A 24750-nucleotide genomic window follows, 5' to 3' on the forward strand; every position below is an offset into this window, starting at 1 on the left:
CATAGCGGCAGAGCGTAGAATAGTAGTTGCCAGGGTTTGGGTGGAGGGAGAAGGGAGATATGAGGACATGTTGGTCAAAGGGTACAAAGTCTCAGTTATGCAAGATGAATGACTGAGTTCTGGAAATCTAATATACAGCATGGTGACCATAGGTAACAATACTATATTGTATACTTGAAATTTGCTAAGAGGATAGATCTTAAAGCAAATCTCAACACACGCGCACGCGCGTGCGCACACACACACACAAATGATAACTACGTACACGTGATGGATTAAGTTATTTAGCTTGACAGGGATGATCTTTTACAAGGTATACATATACTATCAAAAATTCAAATTGTATACCTCAAATATATATAATTTTGTAAGTCAAAGATACCTCAATAAAGTTGTTTTTTTTGTTTTGTTTTTTTTGCGGTACGCGGGCCTCTCACTGTTGTGCCCTCTCCCGTTGCGGAGCACAGGCTCCGGACACGCAGGCTCAGCGGCCATGGCTCACGGGCCCAGCCGCTCCGTGGCATGTGGGATCTTCCCGGATGGGGGGCACGAACCCGCGTCCCCTGCATCGGCAGGCGGACTCTCAACCACTGCGCCACCAGGGAAGCCCAATAAAGTTGTTTTTAAAAAAAGAAATATATATACTTTTTGTGTGTTTGTGAACCTGTAAGTCACAAAGAAAAATGGTTTAAATATGAGTTTAATTAATGGCCTTGATTATTAGTTTATCAGAAACAAATAAAAATTGTAACTCAACAACAAAAAAAAGATTCCATAGCATCAAACTGTGTTCTCAATAGAGTAAGGATTAAAGGGAATAACTTTCTCATGCATCATTCAAGGTGATTTAATGCAAGTTCATGTACCAGCTGAAGATACCTTGTGTACCACCAGTGATATGGGTCTCATGCACTGAGGTCCATATCAGTGCAGATCAGATCGGGGTAAGTGCAAAGCGTTCTTAGATGAGAAGCAGGTAGAGGGTCATCACTCAAACTTCTGTGTAAGAGATAAGGCAGAAGACTACAAAATTATTACCTAACAGACAAGAACAATGGGGGAAAATACTAACCCAAGTGTCTTTGACCCTAAATGACTGCCACTTAGATTGGCCAATTCTAGCTGATAGTCCCATTAACAGACAGATGTTTAGTTCTTTGGGTCAAAGACACCTTAGAACAAACAAGAAACTGCTCAGCGATGTAACAATAGCCATAGTAAACAGAAACCATCCACAGCACCCTCCACCCTGACCTTCCTCTGTGGTTGTGTCCAGTCCCTCCCCATGGTAGCCCTGTTTATTTGAGTGTCATTAGGAAAGAAGTGACCATAAATGAGCTTCTGTGTCATTCAGTCTCAAGTTCAGCACAACGGCATCATAAGGATACTCTACGGGAAGGGATGTGGGGTTGCTTTCAGTGACGTCACCCCCAGAATTCAGTACCATTCAACAAAGGCTCATGCCAGGCCAGTCCCCACTCACATCCCAGAAGGACAGACATCAATGGAGCATAGCAAAGGAGCCTCCTTCTTTTGGGGAGCCATCATCCAAAACTCACCTAAGTATCTTTGAACGTGTACTGATGTTTGAGCCTATGGGATGGCAGGATAGCAGAGTCAACCAGATCTGGGATTAAACCCTGGCTCTGCCATCTTGTAGCTCGGTGACCCTGCCCAAGTTATTTAACCCCGCTGAGCCTCAGTTCTTTCCTCTGTGAAGTGGGGCTAATAATAGCACAAACTGCATAGGATTAAATGATACAAAGTATGTATGGGACATGGAGAACCAGCCACAAGGATAATGGTCCCTGAACAATATTCATGGTTATTTCTGTAATTCCTGGAAGAATCAAATCCAATCAATTCGTTCTTCTAAACCTGATGGAACACCAGAATCACCAGGGCAACTTGTTAAAAATATAAACTTCTAGGCTTCCACACCCCTGAGAAATTCTAAACTGGTTTGGTGAGGGGCAGGACCCAGGAACCTATGCCTCCATGATATACTTTTATTGTGCCTAGCCCATAGTAGGCACTCAACAAATACAGGCCCCTTCCCCGACCTGGACCGTTGAAACAGCTTCCGAAGCAGTCACTCGCGCCCACTCTTATCCATTAGTCCACCACCAGGAGCCAGTGGGATCCTTTGAAAAGGTGAAAATATGTCACATTGCTGCTCCAAGCCCTATACAACTCTCCATTTTATACAGATTAAAATCCATAAACAAGGCCCTACATCAGTGGCTCCTGGGCACACGTTAGAAATACCTGGTGAGCTTGTGAACAATAACTAGGCCTGGCCTCACCCCAGACCAACAGAATCAGAATCTCTAGGGGTGGGGCCCAAGCAGGGTTGCCAGATAAAACAGAGGACACCCAGTTCCATTGAAATTTCAGATACCCAATGAATAACTTTTTAGTATAAGTATGTCCTGGGAAATAGTGGGACATACTTGCACTAAAGAAGTATTTATTTCTTGTGTATCTGAAATTCCAGTGTCACTGGGTGTCCTGCAATTTCACTGGCTAAGCCTCGCAACCCTAGGCCCAAGCATCAGCCTTTTTATAAAGCTCACAGTGACATGGCCCTCGTTGCCTCTCTAAGCTCATCTATTCCTCTCCCCCAGCTCTCTCCACTCCAGCCTTTTCCTTGAAAGTGTCAACCCCCTTCCTCCTCTCCACAGCTTTGCAGTTGCTGGCTGCCTGTGAGACAGGCTGGGACCTGGGACCTGGGACCCTTTGCTGCAGTGCTTACACCTGGACAAACGTCTCCTCAAGGAACAAAATACAAAGAAACTATAAGGGACTAAAAATAACTGCATGCATGTGCAGTTGGGGCAAATTCTGGACAACAAGATACAAGAAGACCAAAAAGCCCAACCGCCACTTCTGAAGAGCTGGAAGCAAAAGCAGGGCACTGCGCATGCCCCCTGCACACACCACCAAAGGGGAGGGCAGATCCCCTAAGCCACCCCTCCGGCCTGACCCCTGGACCCGCCCCTACATTTACCCCACGAAAGGAACCAGCTTGCCCCCGCTCAGGGATCGAGCGAGGGAACCTGTTGCTTGTCCTTGCTCCCCCCTGTTGCAGCAGGGACCCCAATAAAGCCTTGCCTGAATTTCTTGTCTGGCCTCTTATCAATTTCTATTGATTAAGGAGGCTGAGAACCCTGGTCAGTAACACCTGGGATGCTCTGTCTATGCCAGATGCCAGCAAGCCTCCCTGACCACTGCACCCTCTCCCCCAGGTTCCCTCCCCTTGCTTTACTTTGTCTTTATAACACTTACACTGATGGATTATCTACCTGTTTGGTTATTATTGTCCATCTCCCCTCCCTCACAAACTAGACTGTAAGCTCCGTGACTTTGCTGGAAACACTCTGGTTCTTTCCTTGCTGTATCTGCAATGCCTAGAACCTCACCAGCTACTCAGTAAATTCTGGTTGAATTAGTTAATGGTGATGAAAAGGCTTTTCCTTCCAGCACGAACCCCTAACCATTCCTTCCGGAGGAGCTGACAGAAGACCTCTTAGCAGAAGTATCTTTTACCAAGAATGAAAGCAGCTAATTCTTACTGAGCATGTCCTGTGTGCCAGACACCATTCAAAGCACTTTACCTGCATGTCCTCATTTCATCCTCATGACAGCACTGGATGGGGTCATAATTATCCTCATTTTACAGAGGAGGAGAGTAAATTCTTCAGTGTCCAACACCAAACCTCAAAAATCTCAAAGGCATACACCAGAGGGGTAAATATACTTTCTCCACCTTTCCTTCCTGTAGCCTTCATTCCGGATTAGCTCCCGTGTGCTGTTCAGTGGCGGGGACTGAGGTGAGGGATGGGCACTGGGCAGGGCTGTAACAGATCCAAAGTCTGGAGTCAACAGTGTTTAACACAGAACCTCTCTTGAACTAGAGACGGGGCAAGGCTGTTGTGCAAAATGGTGCCTGGTCCCACAAAGCCAATCCGGCTAGAAGGGGCCAGCGGACACTGAACGAAGGAGGGATGGCTGGAAGTTTTCTGCTGGCGTCCACTTCCATGTGGTTATTAATACTGCAACTGACAAGACCCACGTGCTGAGATATAGCCCCTATGCCCCTGAAGGGTGCACGCTACTAACCCATTTGACCCTCACAATGGCCTTGTAGGTAGGTAGAGCTGCTGTTCTTGGTCCTGAGTGGCCAGTGGAGAGATGAGGAGACAGAGGCCTAGAGCATTCCACAAGAAGCATGAGTCACAGACTTTGTATTGGAAGCTGGTCTCTGACCCTGGCCAGTGCCTTTTCTGTTTACGGTACTGGGCTATCTTTACCTGGAGAAACAGTAAAAACCTTGTGGCCACAATGATTCACACTCCAGCTCTGGCACTCATCATTAGTTCTGTGGCTTCTGCACAGCCTCGACCTGAGCCTCGGTTTCCTTTCGTGTAGCACAGGTGTGATGAGATTCACAGGACTGCTAGAGGAATGAGATGCATTCATGCATTCATTATATGATTCTGAGCACCTATCAAGTGCCAGGCACGGTCCCTGGGGCTGGGCACACAGCAGAGGACTCTCCAGGCTTTTAAATTCTAGTGGGGATGGCAGGCAATCCACTGCCAACAGGAAGATAAACCAAACAATTCCACAGAGTGAGAAGTACTGCGATTGACACAGAACAGGACTGCGCGCCAGGAGTGGGATTCCCCAGAACTTAGAACAGTACCTGGCACATAGTAGGTGCTCAGGAAGTATTTGTTCTCTGGCTGAACGTGCTGGGTGGTCAGGGAAGCCTCACAGATGCCACCCTGCGTGGACACCGGAGTGGAGAGCTGGGGCCACAGGGCCAGGCACGGGAACCTCAGACGCAAAGGCCCTGAGACCAGACCAAACTTGGCGTTAAAGAAACTGAAAGAAAACTCAGGGAGCGCATGGATATCTCATCACGCAGTAAACTTCCAAGCACTGTATACACATGCGGGAAGGCTGTTTCTGTGCCTGGTTCTTCGATTGCAACTGATTTACTTTTGACGACCGAGCCCCTGGCAAGCAGTTTCCGCAGAGCCGAAGCCCTGTGGCTTCCCCGAAGGCGAAGAGACCCACAAACCGAGTCTCGTGCCGGGCTGGCCCGTCACTTCCTGAAGCCGGCACCCTCTGGCGGGCTGGCGGCGGGGCGAGCAGCTCGGGACACGCATTTCGGAGCCCGGAGCCCGGAGCCCGGAGCCCGGAAGGACCAGGCGCGCACGGGGCGGGCGGCGCGGCGTCAGGACCAGTCGGGCCCCGCGCGGGGGGAGGGAGGGAGAAAGGGAAGGAGGGGCGGGGCCGGGGCAGCCGGGCCGCCTTCGCCGTCGCCTTCGCCGCCACTTTCAGGTAAGAGGCCCGCTCCCCGCCGCCACCGCGCCGGCTCCGCGCGGGGAGCCCCAGTCCCGGCTGGCTCGGCCCGCGGACTCTTTGCCCCCGCCCCGCCCTCCGCGCCGACCTCCCCGGAGTCAAGGCCTCCGTGTGGTTGCTTGTTTTCCTTCCGAGCCGGAAGTGCACGTAGGAACCACACGCCCGGGCAGCAGATGGGGAAACTGAGGCCGGGCGCAGCACTCAGGCGTCCCCTGCCTCCCTTGATAAATGAGGACGCTGGTCCGGGCCAGGGAGGGGAAGGGACTTGCCCAAGGTCACCCGGGGTCAGTGGGCTTCCACTTGGCTCACGCGGCCCCTCCAGCGCCCCTCACCCCCCCTCCTTGCTCCTCCAGACCTCTGAGCTCACAGGACACACCTAAACTGAGAATTCCCCGGGGGGCGGGGGAGGGAGGTTGGGAATAACCTCTGCAGAAAAGCCCCGGCCCCAGTGTCACAGGGAGCCCAGGTCCCCTCATCCTGACCCCTGCTGTTAGAGGAGGATGAATTACTGATACTAACTTTGGAGTGGATTTTACACCTGGGTAAGCTGAGGCTCAGAGAGATGAGGGAATTTCCCCAAGACCAACCGCTGGGAAGGAGGTCACGATACGAACCTGGGTTCCCCGACTCCACAGCCTGACCCAGTGCCTGGCACAGAGGAGGCCAGCACAGTGCCCGCTCTCTGCCCTGCTCGGCCCGGCACAGGGAGTCGGGACCACAGCTGGGCTAGAATGGGGGCCTTGGTCTAGACACTACTGTCTAACATGGAGTAGGAGTCAGCAGTTAGTTCTCTTTTCCCCTAACTCGGTGTTCATTTCAGGGCAGAAACATGAAGCCTTCTAAGCTTTGGGGGCATCCAGCAAATATTTATTGAACACCTGCTGTGTGCCAGTGTGTGCACTGTTGTTTGTTTGTTTTTAACATCTTTATTGGAGTATAATTGCTTTACAATGGTGTGTTAGTTTCTGCTTTATAACAAAGTGAATCAGTTATACATATACATATGTTCCCATATCTCTTCCCTCTTGCGTCTTCCTCCCTCCCACGCTCCCTGTCCCACCCCTCTAGGTGGTCATGCACTGAGGAAACAGCAGTCAACAAGACAAGTGGTGCCCTGAGGTGCGGGGGTGGAGGGGGGGGTACATTCCAGAGGGTGGAGTAAAACACGGCCCTTCAGCCTGAGGGGCAGGCGGGGAAAGGCTGAGCCTAGAGGAGGGACCTTTGGAATCTTCTCTACCATGAAGTCTGAGAAGAGGGCAGAGAGAGATCAAACCTCACAGCCTCAAGCCCTCTGAGCCTCCAGCCCCCCTGGGCCTGGTTTGAGATGCTCTGTCAGCCTGAGCTCCCCCGACCCACCGCCCAGGGATTTGGGGGAGAGGGCCTAGGTGGGTAGAGAGTGGGCCAAAGGGAGCCCTAAACTGACCTCAGAGCCTGGAAACCTAGCTGTGTGATCTTGGATATGTCATTCTACCTCTGTGGGCCTGTTTTCTTATCATAGAATGGGGGTCATAATACTTCACAGCATTGATGATGCTATGCCAGAATGCTTCAGAAATGGGAAAGCAGGGTCCAGAGTGTGGCCCCTATCAGAGGCCTTTTGCCAAATCAGGCGTAAGCAAGGGGGTAGTGTTTATTTAGAGTATATTTATTTAGAGACCCTAGTGACCCTGTTGATAACCTGCGAGTGCTCTCAGTAAAGAAATACATGAGGCAGAGGGAGGGTGGCTGAGCTCAAGGCGAGGAGGTTGAGGCTCCCTGCTCGGCTCTCTCCGGAAATAGAATGCTTATGTCACTGTCAGCATTTCAACTTCTCATTTTTTTATATTTTTAACATCTTTATTGGAGTATAATTGCTTTACAATGGTATGTTAGTTTCTGCTTTATAACAAAGTGAATCAGTTATACATATACATATGTTCCCGTATCTCTTCCCTCTTGCGTCTCCCTCCCTCCCACCCTCCCTATCCCACCCCTCTAGGTGGTCACAGAGCACCGAGCTGATCTCCCTGTGCTTTACGGCTGCTTCCCACTAGCTAGCTATTTTACGTTTGGTAGTGTATATATGTCCATGCCACTCTCTTGCTTTGTCACAGCTTACCCTTCCCCCTCCCCACATCCTCAAGTCCATTCTGTAGTAGGTCTGCGTCTCCATTCCCATCTTACCCCTAGGTTCATGACCTTTTTTTTTTTTCTTAGATTCCATATATATGTGTTAGCATACGGTATTTGTTTTTCTCTTTCTGACTTACTTCACTCTGTATGACAGACTCTAGGTCCATCCACCTCACTACAAATAACTCAGTTTTGTTTCCTTTTATGGCCGAGTAATAGTGCATTGTATATATGTGCCACATCTTCTTTATCCATTCATCCGATGATGGACACTTAGGCTGCTTCCATCTCCTGGCTATTGTAAATAGAGGTGCAGTGAACATTTTGGTACATGACTTTTTTTGAATTATGGTTTTCTCAGGGTATATGCCCAGTAGTGGGATTGCTGGGTCGTATGGTAGTTCTATTTGTAGTTTTTTAAGGAACCTCCATACTGTTCTCCATAGTGGCTGTATCAATTTACATTCCCACCAGCAGTGCAAGAGTGTTCCCTTTTCTCCACACCCTCTCCAGCATTTATTGTTTCTAGATTTTTTGATGATGGCCATTCTGACTGGTGTGAGGTGATACCTCATTGTAGTTTTGATTTGCATTTCTCTAATGATTAATGATGTTGAGCATTCTTTCATGTGTTTGTTGGCGATCTGTATATCTTCTTTGGAGAAATGTCTATTTAGGTCTTCTGCCCATTTTTGGATTGGGTTGTTTGTTTTTTTGTTATTGAGCTGCATGAGCTGCTTGTAAATTTTGGAGATTAATCCTTTGTCAGTTGCTTCATTTGCAAATATTTTCTCCCATTCTGAGGGTTGTCTTTTGGTCTTGTTTATGGTTTCCTTTGCTGTGCAAAAGCTTTTAAGTTTCATTAGGTCCTATTTGTTTATTTTTGTTTTTATTTCCATTTCTCTAGGAGGTGGGTCAAAAAGGATCTTGCTGTGATTTATGTCATAGAGTGTTCTGCCTATGTTTTCCTCTAAGAGTTTGATAGTTTCTGGCTTACATTTAGGTCTTTAATCCATTTTGAGCTTTGTTTTGTGTATGGTGTTAGGGAGTGTTCTAATCTCATACTTTTACATGTACCTGTCCAGTTTTCCCAGCACCACTTATTGAAGAGGCTGTCTTTTCTCCACTGTATATTCTTGCCTCCTTTATCAAAGATAAGGTGACCATATGTGCTTGGGTTTATCTCTGGGCTTTCTATCCTGTTCCATTGATCTATATTTCTGTTTTTGTGCCAGTACCATACTGTCTTGATTACTGTAGCTTTGTAGTATAGTTTGAAGTCAGGGAGCCTGATTCCTCCAGCTCCATTTTTTGTTCTCAAGATTGCTTTGGCTATTTGGGGTCTTTTGTGTTTCCATTACAAATTGTGAAATTTTTTGTTCGAGAAGAGCTAACACCTATCCTTCTCAAACTCTTCCAAAATATAGCAGAGGGAGGAACACTCCCAAACTCATTCTACAAGGCCACCATCACCCTGATACCAGAACCAGACAAAGATGTCACAAAGAAAGAAAACTACAGGCCAATATCACTGATGAACATAGATGCAAAAATCCTCAACAAAATACTAGCAAACAGAATCCAACAGCACATGAAAAGGATCATACACCATGATCAAGTGGGGTTTATTCCAGGAATGCAAGGATTCTTCAATATACACAAATCAGTCAACGTGATACATAACGAATTGAAGGAGAAAAACCATATGATCATCTCAATAGATGCAGAGAAAGCTTTCAACAAAATTCAACACCCATTTATGATAAAAACCCTGCAGAAAGTAGGCATAGAGGGAACTTTCCTCAACATAATAAAGGCCATATATGACAAACCCACAGCCAACATCGTCCTCAATGGTGAAAAACTGAAACCATTTCCAATAAGATCAGGAAGAAGACAAGGTTGTCCACTCTCACCAGTATTATTCAACATAGTTTTGGAAGTTTTAGCCACAGCAATCAGAGAAGAAAAAGAAATAAAAGGAATCCAAATTGGAAAAGAAGAAGTAAAGCTGTCACTGTTTGCAGATGACATGATACTATACATAGGGAATCCTAAAGATGCTACCAGAAAACTACTAGAGCTAATCAATGAATTTGGTAGAGTAGCGGGATACAAAATTAATGCACAGAAATCTCTTGCATTCCTATACACTAATGATGAAAAATCTGAAAGTGAAATTAAGAAAACACTCCCATTTACCATTGCAACAAAAAGAATAAAATATCTAGGAATAAACCTACCTAAGGAGACAAAAGATCCGTATGCAGAAAATTATAAGACACTGATGAGGGTTTCCCTGGTGGCGCAGTGATTGGGAGTCCGCCTGCCAATGCAGGGGATGCGGGTTCGTGCCCTGGTCCGGGAGGATCCCACATGCCGCGGAGCGGCTGGGCCCGTGAGCCATGGCCGCTGAGCCTGCGCATCCGGAGCCTGTGCTCCACAACGGGAGAGGCCACAGCGGTGAGAGGCCTGTGTACCGAAAAAAAAATAAAAGACACTGATGAAAGAAATTAAAGATGATACAAATAGATGGAGAAATATACCGTGTTCTTGGATTGGAAGAATCAACACTGTGAAAATGACTCTACTACCCAAAGCAATCTACAGCTTCAATGCCATCCCTATCAAACTGCCACTGGCATTTTTCACGGAACTAGAACATTTCAACTTTTAGAACCCTTGCCATCACATGTACTACATCAGACAGATGTGGCTAACTTTGCAGCTTCCTGAGTCATCTTGAACAAGCTAAGTGACCTGTGCCTCATCTGTAAAATACCTGTCCCCAAGGTTGTCATGGGGGTGAAAGCGGCCAAAGCCACAAACAGCCCTGTGTAGAGCTGCCACTCTGGGAGCCTTTTCAGTTTTTAAGCCCAAGGCCTGGGAGTGGTTGGATGGGCACAGTTGACCGCATAGGTTGCCATAGCTCAGCATGTACCAGCATGAGCACTGTTTAGACGCTGGAGGTACAAGCGGTCAACAAGACAAGTGTTGGCCTGGTTGGGGTGACGGGGAGGTGCATCAGGGTCAGAGCCTGGAGAATTTCTCACGAGCCTGAAACCATCTCTCCCTGCACTGGTACCACCAGGCTACAAGTGCCTGGATCAGGCTCCTGGGCCCACACATGTGAGACCTGAAAAATGTCATTAGATGGTTTATCATCACTCTGTCCTTTATGACCTGAGGGTTTTGTAAACATTGCCATACGTTTTAAACTGGGGCTACAGATGAAACAGGGGCCTTGGTGCCATGTGTTACAACGGGCAGGAGGGGACTGGGGAGAGGATATTACCCACTTGCCACTCAGCCGCCCTCCACTTGGCAGCCAGACCCATCTTCGGTACCACCATCCGCTCAAAATCCTTCTGTGGCTTCCCACTTTCTTAGCATAAAGAACAAAACCCTTAGCACGGCCCATAAGGCCCTGCAGTCTGGGCCCCACCTACACCTGGCCTCCTCCTCCAGCTGCATCTCTGATCACTTTATCAGCAGTCCTCTGTGCTCAGGCATGCTGCTCCCTCCAGCCTCAGGACCTTTGCACGTGCTCTTCTAGACCGTTCCTCCTCCCTCATCTCCCTATTCTCAGGTTAACACGTGCTCATCCATCAGATCTGAGCCCAACCTAGACCTGCATTCCAAGTTCCTCAGGCCACAGGACATCCCCAGGTACGTGGGAGGTTTAGCTCAAGGTGGAATTATACACTGGATATTGCTGGGATTAATTTCAGCCTGTACCCTGTCACCCACCCACCCCCTCCACACACACACACACATACACCTTGCAACTGTAACCTTCATGACTTCCGGGACTGGTCTTAGTTTGCTCATTGGTGCTCAGTAATGAAGTCTACCTTTGGGAGTAGCTCTTGAGCAAATATTGGGACCTTGCTTTGTATAAAACCGTATTGTCCTTCATCAAAAAAAAAAAGAACACTGAAGTCACTTCTTAGTTTGGGGGGTAGGTGTTCATTCATTCATCCTTTCACTTACTCTGCCAGGCACTGTTCTAGAAGCCATCAGGGAATGTGCCACAAAAGCCACTGCCCTCAAGGAGCTTTCTCTAGTGGGGCCACAAACAGATAAACCTGTAACCCATTGTCAGGTGGTAGCAAATTTGATAAACAAAAGTCACGCAGGGTCTGATGGGAGCAGGCAGTGGTGGCACCTGCTGTCTTAGACCTGGATGAATAAGGAGGGAACTCTGCTGGGGAGGTGGGGAAGCACAGATGTTCTGAGTGGCATCCACTCCCACCCTGAGCCTCCTTGTCGGGGAAACAGGCACAGGGGCAACCAGCCTTTATACCTGAGAGGAGGTGAGGCAGCCCAGAGAAAGCCTGGTGAGAGGTTGGGGGTGGCTTCAGAGGTGGCAGGCTGGACAAATCCAGGAAGCCTCATGGCAGCTCCTGAGGCCCTTTAGTAAAGTGGAGAAGAACTTGGGTTTGAAGTCACACATGCCTGTGGAGGGTATGTCCTACCTGGTCCTGCCTTTTGCCAGCTGTGTGGCCCTCACCTCTGTGAGCCTCAGTTTTCTCGTCTGTAAGATGGGGACAGTGTTAATCTCTTCCTTGTAAGGTTGTTGTGAGGCTGAAATGGGATCAGGATGCTTTTGAAGAAGGGCACCATTTGGACATGAGGACCCACATCAAGAAAAAAACAGCATGAGGTGAGGCCCTAGATGAGAAACCCAGCATGGGCTGGAAGCAGCCGATGGTTCAGTTTGGGGCAAGGCTGGCTGGAAGAAGGGAAGTGGAAGAAAACAAAGTTGAAAAGTAGGGTTGTTACTGAACCAAGCTCAGCTCCGCTCACCCACATGTAGTAAAGCCAATCTACTGACACTGGGTTGTGGTGAAGGAAAGCTCAGCGTTTATTGTAAGGCTCCAGACAAGGAGTCTGGGGAAGTCAATGCTCAGAAAAAGCCAAACTCCCCGTTGGGTTTCAGGGAAACTTTTTTTTTTTTTGATATATAGTTGATTTACAATGTTGTTAGTTTCTGGTGTATAGCAAAGTGATTCAGTTATACATATGTATATATATATGTATATATACACACATATTCTTTTTCATATTCTTTTCCATTATGGTTTATTACAGGATGTTGAATATAGTTCCCTGTTATAGTAGTACCTTGTTGTCTATCTATTTTATATATAGTAGTTTGTATCTGCTAATCCCAAACACCTAATTTATCCCTCTCCCATGCCCATTCCCCTTTGGTAACCATAAGTTTGCTTTCTATGTCTGTGAGTCTGTTTCTGTGTTGTAAATAAGTTCATTTTGATCATATTTTAGATTCCATGTATACGTGATACCACGTGGTATTTGGCTTTCTCTGTCTGACTTATTTCACTTAGTATGATAATCTCTAGGCTATCCATGTTGCTGCAAATGGCATTATTTCATTTTTTATGGCTGAGTAGTATTCCGTTGTGTAGATATATCACATCTTCTTGATCTGTCGATGGACGTTTAGGTTGCTTCCATGTCTTGGCTATTGTAAATAATGCTGCTGTGAACATTGGGGTGCATGTGTCTTTTTTAATTATAGTTTTCTCCAGATATATGCCCATGAGTGAGTTTGCTGGAGCATATGGCTACTCTGTTTTTAGGTGTTTTGTGGGTTTTTTTGTGGCCACACCATGCAGCATGTGGGATCTTAGTTCCCTGACCAGGGATCAAACCCACACCCCCTACAGTGGGAGCGTGTCGTCTTAACCACTGGACCACCGGAGAGTCCTATTTTTTAAGGAACCTCCATACTGTTTTCCATAGTGGCTGCATCAATTTACGGAGAAGGATTTTTGAAGGCAAGATGAGGAAGGGGAGTCACAGGGTGTGTGATCAGCTCGTGCACAGTTCTCTGATTGGTTGATGGTGAGGTAACGGTGTCACAGGTGTTAACGTTATCAATCCTCAGGCTCCAGTGGGTCTGGGGGGCTACATGCTCATGGTCATCAAGTAGTTAACTTCTTGCATTTGGTGGGGGTTTTAGCATCTGTAAAACAGCTCAGGAAATGTGCGTCAGATACTGTTATCTAGGTACCTCAGAGAGGAGCTAAAGAGTCTATGACTGCCGTGTGGCTGATTTACTGTTTAAATTATTACCCGTTCTCCTGGCACAACTACGACATTTGTCACTACACAATCCTTTCGATCATTAATTCTTGAGCCAGGCTTTTGTGACTCAGGGGAGGCCTGGGAGACTACCGCTTTTCCATAAACAAGAGGCAGGCAGAGGACATGGGGGAAGGCGTCTGTCGCAGGAAAGCCCCACGGGGTCCTGCTCGGTTCAGGGTGTTAACCTGTGGACAGATGGAGCTAGTGAGATTCTAATTCGGACGTTCTCAAATTGTGTTTGAAATCTTTGGGGCCACCTCAGTGTATAAACTAGACCAAAGAGGAGCAGTGTAGCCTCGTAGTTAAGATGGCTGCCCTTGGGCTAAGACCCAGGTACAAGTTTAAATCCCACATCACTTATCCAGTGACCTTGACATTCATTTCTCAGGGCCTCTTTCTCCATCTGTAAGACAGAGATAATAGCACCTACCTGGTAGGATTATTGGGAGGAAATGAGATGATGCATGGAAAGGGGTGGCATTTACTAACATTGACCAAGTATTGACTGGTACGATTTTTTTAATTAAAAACATTTTTAATGGTGATGAAGTAGACACAACATAAAAGTTGCCATCTTAACCATTTTGAAGTGTGCAATTCAGAAGTGTTAGGTATAATCACATTGTTTTGCAGTCGATCTCCAGACCATTTCAACTTGCAAATCTGAAACTCTGTACCCACTAAACAACAACTTCCCATTCCCCCTCCCCCAGCCCCTGGCAGCCCCCACTTTACTTTCTGTCTCTATGATGTTGCTTACTCTGAGTACCTCATATAAGTGGAGTCATACCGTATTTGTCTTTCTGGGACTGGTTGATTTCACTTAGCATAATGTCCTCAAGGTTCAGCCATGTTGCAGTGTGTTAGAATTTCCTTCCTTTTTTAAGGCTGAATAATGTTCCATTGTGTGTATATAACATTTTGTTTATCCAGTCATCCGTAGATGGACACTTGGGTTGCCTCCACCTTTTAGCTATTATGAATAATGCCGCTATGAATATGGGTATACAGATATCTTTTTGAGACCCTGCTTTCAGTGCTTTTGGGTGTGTAGCCAAAAGTGGCATTGCTGGGGCATTCACTGTTGAAATTTGGAGTTGGGCATGGATGGCTCCCCACTGTTTCTCCTCTTGCCCATCAGAGTAAGAGAGGTCCCTGGGACCTTGTGGAGCAGTTTGAAAACCAGTAGGTCAAATGAACCATTAGAGATTTTGCCATTTCTCCCCCTTCCTTCCCAGGAAGACTTCCCTCTTGAATTGTTTTTTAATTATCCCTAGTGGAAACCACCCTTCATTCAGCAAATGTTTATGAGTGCCTGCTGTGCTTCCACGTGGGCAGAGGGAGAGATAAACAATAAGCAATAAACATAAACAAGGAAAGGATATAGTGTGTCAGACAGCGATGCGTGCTCTGGACCAAGCAGAGGAGCCAGTTAAAAGCGATTGGGATGAGAGGCTGGGGGCAGCATGGCTTCCCTGAGCTGTGAGATTTGAGCAAAGACTGGAAGGAGATAAGGGAGTTGGTCATGTGGTTATCGGGGGAAGAGCGCTTCTGGCAGAGGGAACAGCCAGTGCAAAGGCCTTGAGGTGGGAGCATGCATGGTGGGATCCAGGAGCAGCAAGGAGGATGGTGTGTCTGGAGCAGAATGAGTGGAGGGGAGGGGAGGGGAGGAGAAGGGTGTGCTACATATGGCCCGGGTGCCTTGATGGTGACTGTGGGTGAGAAGGGAGTCACTGAAGGTTTGGAGCAGGGAAGGCACATGATCTGATTCTAGTTTGAGGTGGAACTTTCTGGATGCTGTGGGGTGGATAGCTAGGGGTGAGGGCAGAAAGAGGCGGGAGACTGGTGAGGAGGCTCCTGCCAGAGAGATGATGGCAGCTTGTACGAGGATGGGAGTCAGGGAGGAAGGGCGCAGTGATAAATGTGGACAAAACGTCCTGCAGCCTGGGCATCCACCCCGATAGCACACTGTTACCCTCCCTGCGCCAGCACCCCGCCCTTCCTCCAGGCCGCTGAAGTGAGGTTGGGATGGGAACTTGCCCTCCATGCCAACATCCCTGTTTTTTCTTTTGGTCTGTAGTGGGATTGTCCAAAACCCTCTGGGTTCTTCTATGTTGGAACTGTTGCCATGGAAACCTCCTGAGTTGCTGCAGTTACCACTGACCTCCGGTTTAACTTCCAGATAGAGGTATAGAACGAATGGGTTTGTCTCCTAAAATGCTGAGAGTGGGGAGTAAATTGGGCCTGCGCAGAATCTCCACTTCTAGGACCATGTCAAGATTGTCTTACTCTGTGTGTGTGTGTGTGTGTGTGTGTGTTTTAACTTTGGACTACAATCTTCAGAGTTTCTGGCTTAAGAACAGTGCTGTAGCTGTATTTGTTATAAAGGATTTCTTCAGCCAGATGTTCTTCCTTCTCCTTGGCTCCAGAATAATTAGTCCTCAGCCTTCCTGTGACACGGTAGCTATCTCTCTGGTAATGATTATCTCACTGTACTGCAGACTCATTAAAAAATGCAGCTGTGGCCAGTTAACTCAGAAAAAGAGGGAGAGAGAGAAAAAGAACGTCACCCCCGACCCCCACTGGGCTCCCCGCCCCTGCAACACACACACACACACACACACACACACACACACACACACACACACATATCAAATTTGACCTTGGCCTTTACTGACTGCTCCAAGTTAAAAAAAAAAAAAAAAAGCCACAGCTGACTCACGTGTAAGAAAAACAAAAGAAGTTCATTCTTGCATGAGATCTTCTAAAGACCCAGGTCCCGGAGTTTTAAGGATGATTTAAAGGATTTTCAAGGATGATACTGACCACATTTGATTTTCTCCTTGGTGCTGACTTTGGAATTTTTTCTTGTTCCAAGAAGAAATCCCACTGCATCGTTTATGGTGTCCGTCAACAAATGTGGGTTGAGCACCTCCTGTGGGTGCCTGCAGAACCCAGGTCAGATGTTTGGGAATGACCGTCTACCTCCACTACTGACAGAAATAACCCAGTCCGTGTTTTCTTTGGTGACAGATAACGTGACTGGTGAGAGAAAAATCATGATTGTGGTGCATCAAAACGTGGTCCCGCTCCAGACGAACCGCTTCCGTCCCACTTCTGGGCCTTGCAGCCTAGCCGTTGACTGGTGTCCTCACCATGTACATGTTGTTTCCCTGGGAGTTGGGGCCCCCCTGGGTCAGGTGTGGATCTTTCTCAGGGCTCCTTGGTGTCTTCACGGCACTTGGGCAGAGACAAGACCCCCAGGGAGTTGGGACTTACTCCATCCATTAGGGATGTCCTGAGCCCAGGGTGCTGCTGGACTGGCCCTGTGCACACGAGGTGGCCCCAGGCACACAGACACTGCTAGCCCTGATCAGCGGGGTCTTTCTCTCACCACAGGAACCCAGCTCGCTCTCTCAGAATCAGTCCAGCTTCTCAGACGTATTTGAGAATATCAGACTGGATCCTTGTCCCTAATCAGAACAAGGGGTGGAGGCCCCCGAGGACCAGCATACACAGTTTAGGTGTCACACCACCCACGGCTGCCACCACACTCCCTCAGCTGGAAGAGTCTGGGGCCCATCCCTTCCGCCTGGACAGTCCATGGCGTTGGAACCCTGGACTCCTCCATCCCACCGGCATGGATGGCTGAGAATTGCCCTTGTCCATCTTGTTGATGACAAGACCTGTTGGTCAGAGGAATGGGACTTCACTGTGACCTGAGCCCCACTGGCTTGGCTGGGCCACATGGGGCCAGGGCTTTCTGAGACTAAGCACTCCCCTTCTAGGGGTCAAGAACACAGCTGTTGGGCTTCCCTGGTGGCGCAGTGGTTGAGAGTCCGCCTGCCGATGCAGGGGACACAGATTCGTGCCCCGGTCCGGGAAGATCCCACATGCCACGGAGCGGCTGGGCCCGTGAGCCATGGCCGCTGAGCCTGCGCGTCCGGAGCCTGTGCTCCGCAACAGGAGAGGCCACAACAGTGAGAGGACCGCATACTGCAAAAAAAAAAAAAAAAAGAACACAACTGTTTTTAATTCTTTAAAAAAAATGTTTTTATTATAAAGGCTCTAATAAGCTCATGACAGAAAATGTTAAAAATTCAGAAAAATAGAAAGAATAAAAATCGATTACTTCTAGTCCCACAGCCCTACCACCAAGAGACAAGGATCACTAACATTTTGATGTACTGCCTTGTGATCTTTTTGCTCTGTGAAACATTTTTTAAAAACATAACTGGAGGGCTTCCCTGGTGGCACAGTGGTTAAGAATCCGCCTGCCAGTGCAGGGGACACAGGTTGGAGCCCTGGTCCAGGAAGATCCCACATGCCGCAGAGCAACTAGGCCCATGTGCCACAACTACTGAGCCTGCACCCTAGAGCCCGCGAGCCACAACTACTGAGCCCGCACGCCACAATACTGAAGCCCGTGGGCCTAGAGCCCGCGCTCCGCAACAAGAGAAGCCACCGCAATGAGAAGCCCGCGCACCGCAACAAAGAGTAGCCCCCGCTCGCCGCAACTAGAGAAAGCCCGCGCGCAGCAGTGAAGACCCAACACAGCCAAAAATAAAAATAAAAAATAAAATAAAACATAACTGGAATCGTACTGTATATCCAGTGGTGTACGTTAACCACCTCCCTGGAAAATAGAATCCCTTTGTTTGTAGCAGTTTCCATTTCTGTGGTGGAAATACTCCCTCTGTGGCCCATTTCAGGCTCCCAGCATCACTGAACACGGAGCTGGGAAGAGATGCCAGTATGAACCGGCATCAGTACACCATATTATAATTTAAAATCGTATCTATTTGTTCTGATCTTGTAAACAATACACAGTCATTATTGAAAATTCATAAAACTTGAACATATAAAGAAAAAATTAAAATCATCCAGAATTGGACAACCACCGCCCCACCCCCCCAGCTTAGAGACAGTCACTGTCACCATCCCAATGTAAGTCCAGCAGTCCCCTCTGTACAGATGGAGACATAAACAAAATAACTGTCTTCAGAGTTGAAAAGCAATACGTATCTGTGACCGAATATTGGGGAAATCCAGAGAAGTCTCTGGTATCTCACCTTTCAGAGATCACTATAGGGGCTATTCATCTCGACATTTTTCTTCTCTGTGTCTTTTTAATATGGGTGGACTTGTGGCTTGAATCTCCTGGTTTGCAGGCATAGTATATACATTCTCATGCCTCATAAGAAGGTAACCTCCAGGGGAAGGGTGTTGTCACTACTAATTGATTAAACACCCTACGGAAGCTTGAGAGGCAGAAAATATCCTGGTTCCTTGAACATGGCAAATGGCCCATTAGGATGAAGCTCAGGTGATTTGAAGTTTGAGGTAGTCCCTGAGCATCTTTCTGGCTCTTCAGAAGCATCTTCTCTCTTCTCCTGCTGGGCTCTGGGACATCCCTGGGTAATTCCAGATGCTTGGCCCTTGTTCCATTCTCCCTTTCTCATCTGATGCTTGATGGGAGGGTAAGAATAGGAGTGCCTTTCTGGAGGGAATAACCTAGCTCTTGCTTAAGCCTGAACACTAGTTCATTCGTCGTGTCACGGGCAATTTCTGAGCACTCACCCTGTGGCAGGTAAGAGGTTGGGCACCAGAATACTGATATGGAGTAGATCCGGTGCCTGCCCTCTACTGCCAGGCTAACCAAGGAGCCAGTGCAGCACCCACGGCTCAGGGTAAAAGGACTTAGAACCGACAGTCCACGCACAGCGCCAGGGCTGTGCCCCGTGAATGGTAGCTGACTGCAAACCTGCGGGGGCAAAGCCCAGAAGAGTGGTAGTGGTGGTAGTAGGGTTAGCCCTGAGCCCCGGGCTAACCGATCCCTCTTTCCCACAGGCCTCCTCCAGATCCCACACCCTATGGACCCATGGGCTTGTTTTTCTCATTTGCTCCTCCAGGGAAATTTGCATATTTCTCCAAAGAACCTTCAAGACGCTGGACGGCCTGTTTTCAGACTTAGAGGGGAAGCCCACGGTTGTTTCTTGAAATCTGGGTAAGTATTATTTAAGGTTTCTTTCTCTTCAGAACCCTTGTCATTACTTAAAATGATCTTAATTTAAATGTCGTGAGTTTACATGTTGTCTGTCTCCCCAACTAGAATGTATCTCTATGGTGGAAGGTGGTTGTCTGTTTGTCTTAGTCACCGCTGTGTCCCCAGCATGTAAGACAGCACCTGGTACATATTTATTGTACGTATCTGGTACATATTTGTTTCTTTATTTATTTATTGGTTTTTGTGGGGGTTTTTAGCTGTGCTGTGTGGCATGTGGGATCTTAGTTCCCCGACCAGGGATCGAACCTGTGCCCTGGAAGCAGTGGAAGCGTGGAGTCCTAACCACTGGAACGCCAGGGAATTCCCCGGTAGATGTTTATTAAATTAGCTAACTGATTGGTTTGGAGTGGAGGCGAATATCTATTTTGGATTTACTTAGAACTTAAGGTTTTCATATTCTCTAGTGACATCCCACCTTTCCTTTTTAAATAATTATAGATTCACAGGCAGTTGCAGAAGTCATACCAAGGGCTCCCGTGTACCCCCACTCAGCTCCCCGCGTGGCCATTGCCTTTGAGGTTAAGTCGGACTCCTTAACTGGGAGGACTTGGTCCTGCAGGGTGTGGCCTCTGGCAGCTTCCCCTCCAACCTCGTTTCTTCCCTCCCAACCTCTACACCGACCCATTGGCCAAGGCCTGGCTACACTGAGCATCCTTTTGGTTCTTCAAAAGCATCCTCTCTCTTCTCCCTCTGGGACTTGACAGATGCTATCCCCTCTGCCGAGAACATTCTCTCCCCACTGACCCCACCCCTGTCTGATGTCACCTTCTCTGGGAAGCCAATTCTGGGTTCCCCTCTTTGTATCCCTCTACCTGTGTTTTCTCCATCACAGCATTTATCCCACTGGGTTATCATCGTCTGTTTACTTGTCCATCTAGCTCTACCACTGTCCTGTTTCTTCTACTGGAATACCCTGTCCCATCCATCTGCAGGGCTGTCCCCCTTACTTCCTGCAGGCCTCTGCTGGAGTGGCACCTTTCATCCGATACTGTTGTCACCCCCCGCTGTCCTGATCACTGCATATCCCCCTCTCCCTAACTGTTCACTGCCCAACTGAATGTTTATATATTTATTTATTTACTTACTTACTTATTTAGTGGACTGTTACATCCAGATCCTCTGAGTGCGGATCTCAGTTCCACCACTTAATAGCTATGTGATTGTGGCAAGTACTTAAATGATTATGATCATGATGTATTGGTGTATTATCGCCTGTCTCCCACCAGAATGTAAGCCCCTTGAGAGCAGGGAATTTGTCAGTTTTGTCCCCTGATTGCCTCAAGGCCCTCTTCATTCATCCAGCAAGTAGTTATTGAATGCCTGCAATACTCCAGCGCCTGTTCAGAAAGCTAGGGTTACAGCAGTGAAAAAACAACCAGGGGCCGCCTCGAGAAGTTTATATTCTACTTGTTTACACAAGTAAACAATATAATTTAAAAATATATTATTTAAGACAGGAGTAAGTCTTATAGAAATAGAGCAGGGTGCTAGGATAGAGAGGCAGAGTAGCATGGCCTGGGGAATCAGGGAAGACCTCTCAGAGGAGGTGACATTCAGGCTAAGGCCAGAATGATGTGAAGGTCAAATGTAAAGTGTCCCAGACTGGGGGGAATGGCAGGTGCATAGGCCCAGAGGGAGGACCAGCTTGCATATTTGAGGAGCAGAAAGACAGCCAGCGTGGCTACAGTGTAGTGAACAAGGCGGGTGTGGGGGCATGAGCTGGAGTTGAGAGGCGGGCAGGGGCCAGATCAGGACTCTGTAGACTATCATGAAAAGATTGGTGTTCATCCTGGGGTGATGGGAGGCCTTCGGAGGCCTTTAAGCAGGTGAGTGACATGATTGGTATATAGGACAGCAAGGCCACTCAGGCTACTGTGTAGAGAATGGATTATAGGGCATCAGGAGAGTATTTTGTTGAATGAATGAATGAATGAATGAATGAATGAATTTGGCCTGAGCTGAGCTCTTCGTGCACTCAGCGCAACCCCCTGTCCCCTGTGGTTAGAGACAGGCCAGATCATGCTTCTCTGATTAGAAGGCCGTTTCTTCTTGAGCTGAGAACTAACATGGGGCTCCCCAAATACCAGCCCAATAAAATACCATCTTGGGTTCTTCTGGGTAATAGGGACAATTACCCCAGCTGCCAAGTGGCACATGGAGTTGTTTAAAGGTAGCAGAAATTGCTAAGCCTGCGACCATCAAGGCCAGGCGCTGCCCCCGGCGATGTCCTCAGTTCTTGGCTTGTTGCCGTCCTCTTTGCCCACTGTCATGGTCTGCGCTGATTACCTGAGCCAGGGAAGTCTGCTACAAACAGATCTCCAACTTGGGTTCCTGGAGCAACCATTGGAGGCCAGTCTTGCTGGGTGACATTGGGCATGGTCTTAACCTCTCTGGGCCTCAATTTCTCCATCTGAAACAAGGGAAGGAGAATCCCTGTGCGGGTGTACAGGAGAGAACACGGGGTTTAGAACCAAAGTCTGGTTTGACTTCCATCACATACTTACTGTGTAACTGTGGGGAAATCGCTTGGCCTCTCTGAAGCTTATAGTTAAAGGAGAGAATCATAACGCCTCACGTCCTACTTAACCTTACATGGTAGTTGTAAGAATTAAATGGATTTAAAGTGCTCTGTAAACTGTTATGTGCTGTCCAGATGTTGGTTTGTGGCTTTTAACTACCTCAGAGTTATTTTGAAAAACTGATGCAATATTAGTTGTGGACAGATTTTTAAATAATCCCTCCATGGAGGTGATACTTTGAGAACAAAAGATTTTATTGCTCAGCTGGATGAGAACAAATTTGTGGACCAAAGTCAGTGTGGAGTATGGGTATTAGACTAGAAATCTCCTGGCGATAAGACGAGTGTTCGAAACAGAGATGGTGGCCAAGAGCTCTGGCTTTGGGCTCTGGTCTGCCATTTACTGGCATGTGACCCGGGCCCAGTTCTTCTCTGAGCCTGTTCCCCTCCGGTTTGAAAACTGGATGCTATGGTATCAGTAGTACCTGGCTCGTAGAGTTGGCTGGGACCATGCATGTTAAAAACTGTAGCCCCAGGGCCTGGCATCCAGCAATGGCTCAATAACGTTGCCTCTTACTATTATTTATACACCTTTGCTGTGTGCCAGGCACTGTGCTGAGCATCTTATTTACTTGTCTGTTGATTCTTTTTACGCATTTATTTCTTCACGGCCATGTCATTTATTGCTTACACAGCTCTTCCAGACACGTACTGTTATAGTCCATTTTTAGGCAAAGGAATCTCAGTGCAGAGAGTTTGAGTTGCCCAAGGTCCCACATCTATGAGTTGGAGGCACTTAGATTCACACCCTGTCTGTCTGGTCCTGAGCCTGCATTCGTATCCACAGTGCCCTATGGTCACGGCTGGTACCCTTCCCAGTACCCGCTCCCAGGGCCCTTGGATGCCTGACTTGGCTTGGTTTGTCCCTTCCCCAGTCCTCCCCACCCATACCTTCCCTTCTTCCCCTTCTGCCCCTGGGAAGGAAAGAGAATAAAGGGAGGGACAGAGGAAGGGGAAGGAGACCTTGCTCCCTCCCTTCCTTCCTTTCACTGAAGTATAACATACATAGAGGACACAGATCGTAAGTGTACAGCTCAGTGAAGTTTTAAAATACATTTATGCCCATGTAATCACCACCTGGGTCAAGATATAGAACATTTCCATCACCCAGAAGCCTTGCTGTCCCCCTTCTAAGCCAATATTCCCTCCCACTGGCAACCTCTCTTCTGACTCTTCTCACTATAGATTGGTTTGACCTATTCTTCAAGTCCATATAAACGTGATCCTACAGTATATATTCTCTGGTGAATGACCATCTGCTTACCATTGAGATTCACTCATGTTGTGGTGAGCCAAACTTCATTCTTTTCATTGCTGTGTAATATTCCATGGTATAAATCTGCATAGGTTGTCCATTCTGCTGTGGGTGAATGTGTGGGTTGTTTCTTTTGGGACTATTATGAGTGAAGGTCCTATGAGCATTCGTGTCTTTTGGGAGACATAAACCTTCATTTCTCAGGAGTGGAGTTGCTGGGGTGTAGGGAAGACACATGTTTAAATTTAGTGGATAAAGTCAAACCATTTTTCACAGGGTTGTACCAATTTACACTCCCACCAGCAGTGTATGGAAGTTCTATTTGTCCCTTATCTTCGTCAGCACTTGGTATTGTCAGTCTTTTAATTTTAGCCATTCTGATGGGTGAGTAGCCGTGTCTCATTGGGGTTTTAATTTCTGTTTCTCTGATGCCCAGTGATGTTGAACACCTCTGCGTGTGCTTATTGGCCATTGGATATCTTTTGTGAAGTGCCCATTCAAGTCTTTTGCCCATCTTACATTTGCCTTGTTTCTTTTTCTTAGAGACTTGTAGGAGGTGTTTTTACACTATGGATACAAATCCTTTGTGATACATACATTGAAAATATCTCCCCCAGCCCCAGTCTCTTAAAGATGATGAATAGAAGTTTTTAATTTGAATGAGGGCTAATTTATCTACCTTTCCTTTTATGATGAGGTAGTTTTTGTGTCCCATTTAAGGAAGCTTTGCCTACCTGCTGAAAGCATTTTTCACTGGGATTTCTCCCTGCAGGGCTGGAAATGGCCACAGGGGACGGGTTGAGCCAGAGGCTGCCCCAGGTGGCCGAGCCAGGTGTGGAAGGGGAGCCACATCTGCCCACAGGCCGGGAGCTGACCGAGACCAACCGTTTTGCTTATGCCGCCCTCTGTGGCATCTCCCTGTCCCAGCTCTTTCCAGAACCTGAGCAAAGGTGAGTGCTTTTCTCTCACAGAGGGATGGTCATGCTTCTTCAGGGAGGTGATTCTTGGCAGCCAAGCAGCCTGCCAGGTGTTACTGGACACTACAAAGAGGAGAAAGCCATTGTCCTTGCCTTCAAGGAGCTCACAGTGTGGTAGGGGGCTAGGGCATCCCTCGTTCAGTACCCACTCATTTATACCTTCACCAAGCATTTAAGGAGCACCTACAAGCATTTCACCAGGCACCGTTTGAAGTACATGGAAAGTGGACATGAGTAAGACAGACAAGGCCGGGGCTTCCCTGGTGGCGCA

At 47.7% G+C, this 24750-nt stretch overlaps 1 protein-coding gene across 6 annotated transcripts in view; it reads left to right on the plus strand.

Annotated features, from left to right (window-relative positions):
• The first annotated feature begins 5298 nt into the window (after nucleotides 1-5298).
• Nucleotides 5299-24750, plus strand: part of TMCO4 (transmembrane and coiled-coil domains 4) — a 96835-nt gene continuing 77383 nt past the window's right edge. For 2 of the 6 annotated variants that reach the window (XM_030876374.2, XM_060310246.1), the window contains exons 1-4: nucleotides 5305-5352; nucleotides 15683-15790; nucleotides 19515-19609; nucleotides 24275-24452. In XM_030876374.2, the coding sequence (XP_030732234.1) occupies nucleotides 24283-24452 (170 nt within the window). In that variant the 5' untranslated portion in view covers nucleotides 5305-5352; nucleotides 15683-15790; nucleotides 19515-19609; nucleotides 24275-24282. Of the gene's footprint in view, nucleotides 5353-15682; nucleotides 15791-19452; nucleotides 19610-24274; nucleotides 24453-24750 lie in introns of all 6 variants that reach the window. The other 4 variants (XM_030876385.2, XM_060310235.1, XM_070045861.1 and 1 more) reach the window with 4 other exon arrangements.

This window comes from Globicephala melas, chromosome 1 (genome assembly GCF_963455315.2).
Source record: "Globicephala melas chromosome 1, mGloMel1.2, whole genome shotgun sequence".
Lineage (NCBI taxonomy): Eukaryota > Metazoa > Chordata > Mammalia > Artiodactyla > Delphinidae > Globicephala > Globicephala melas.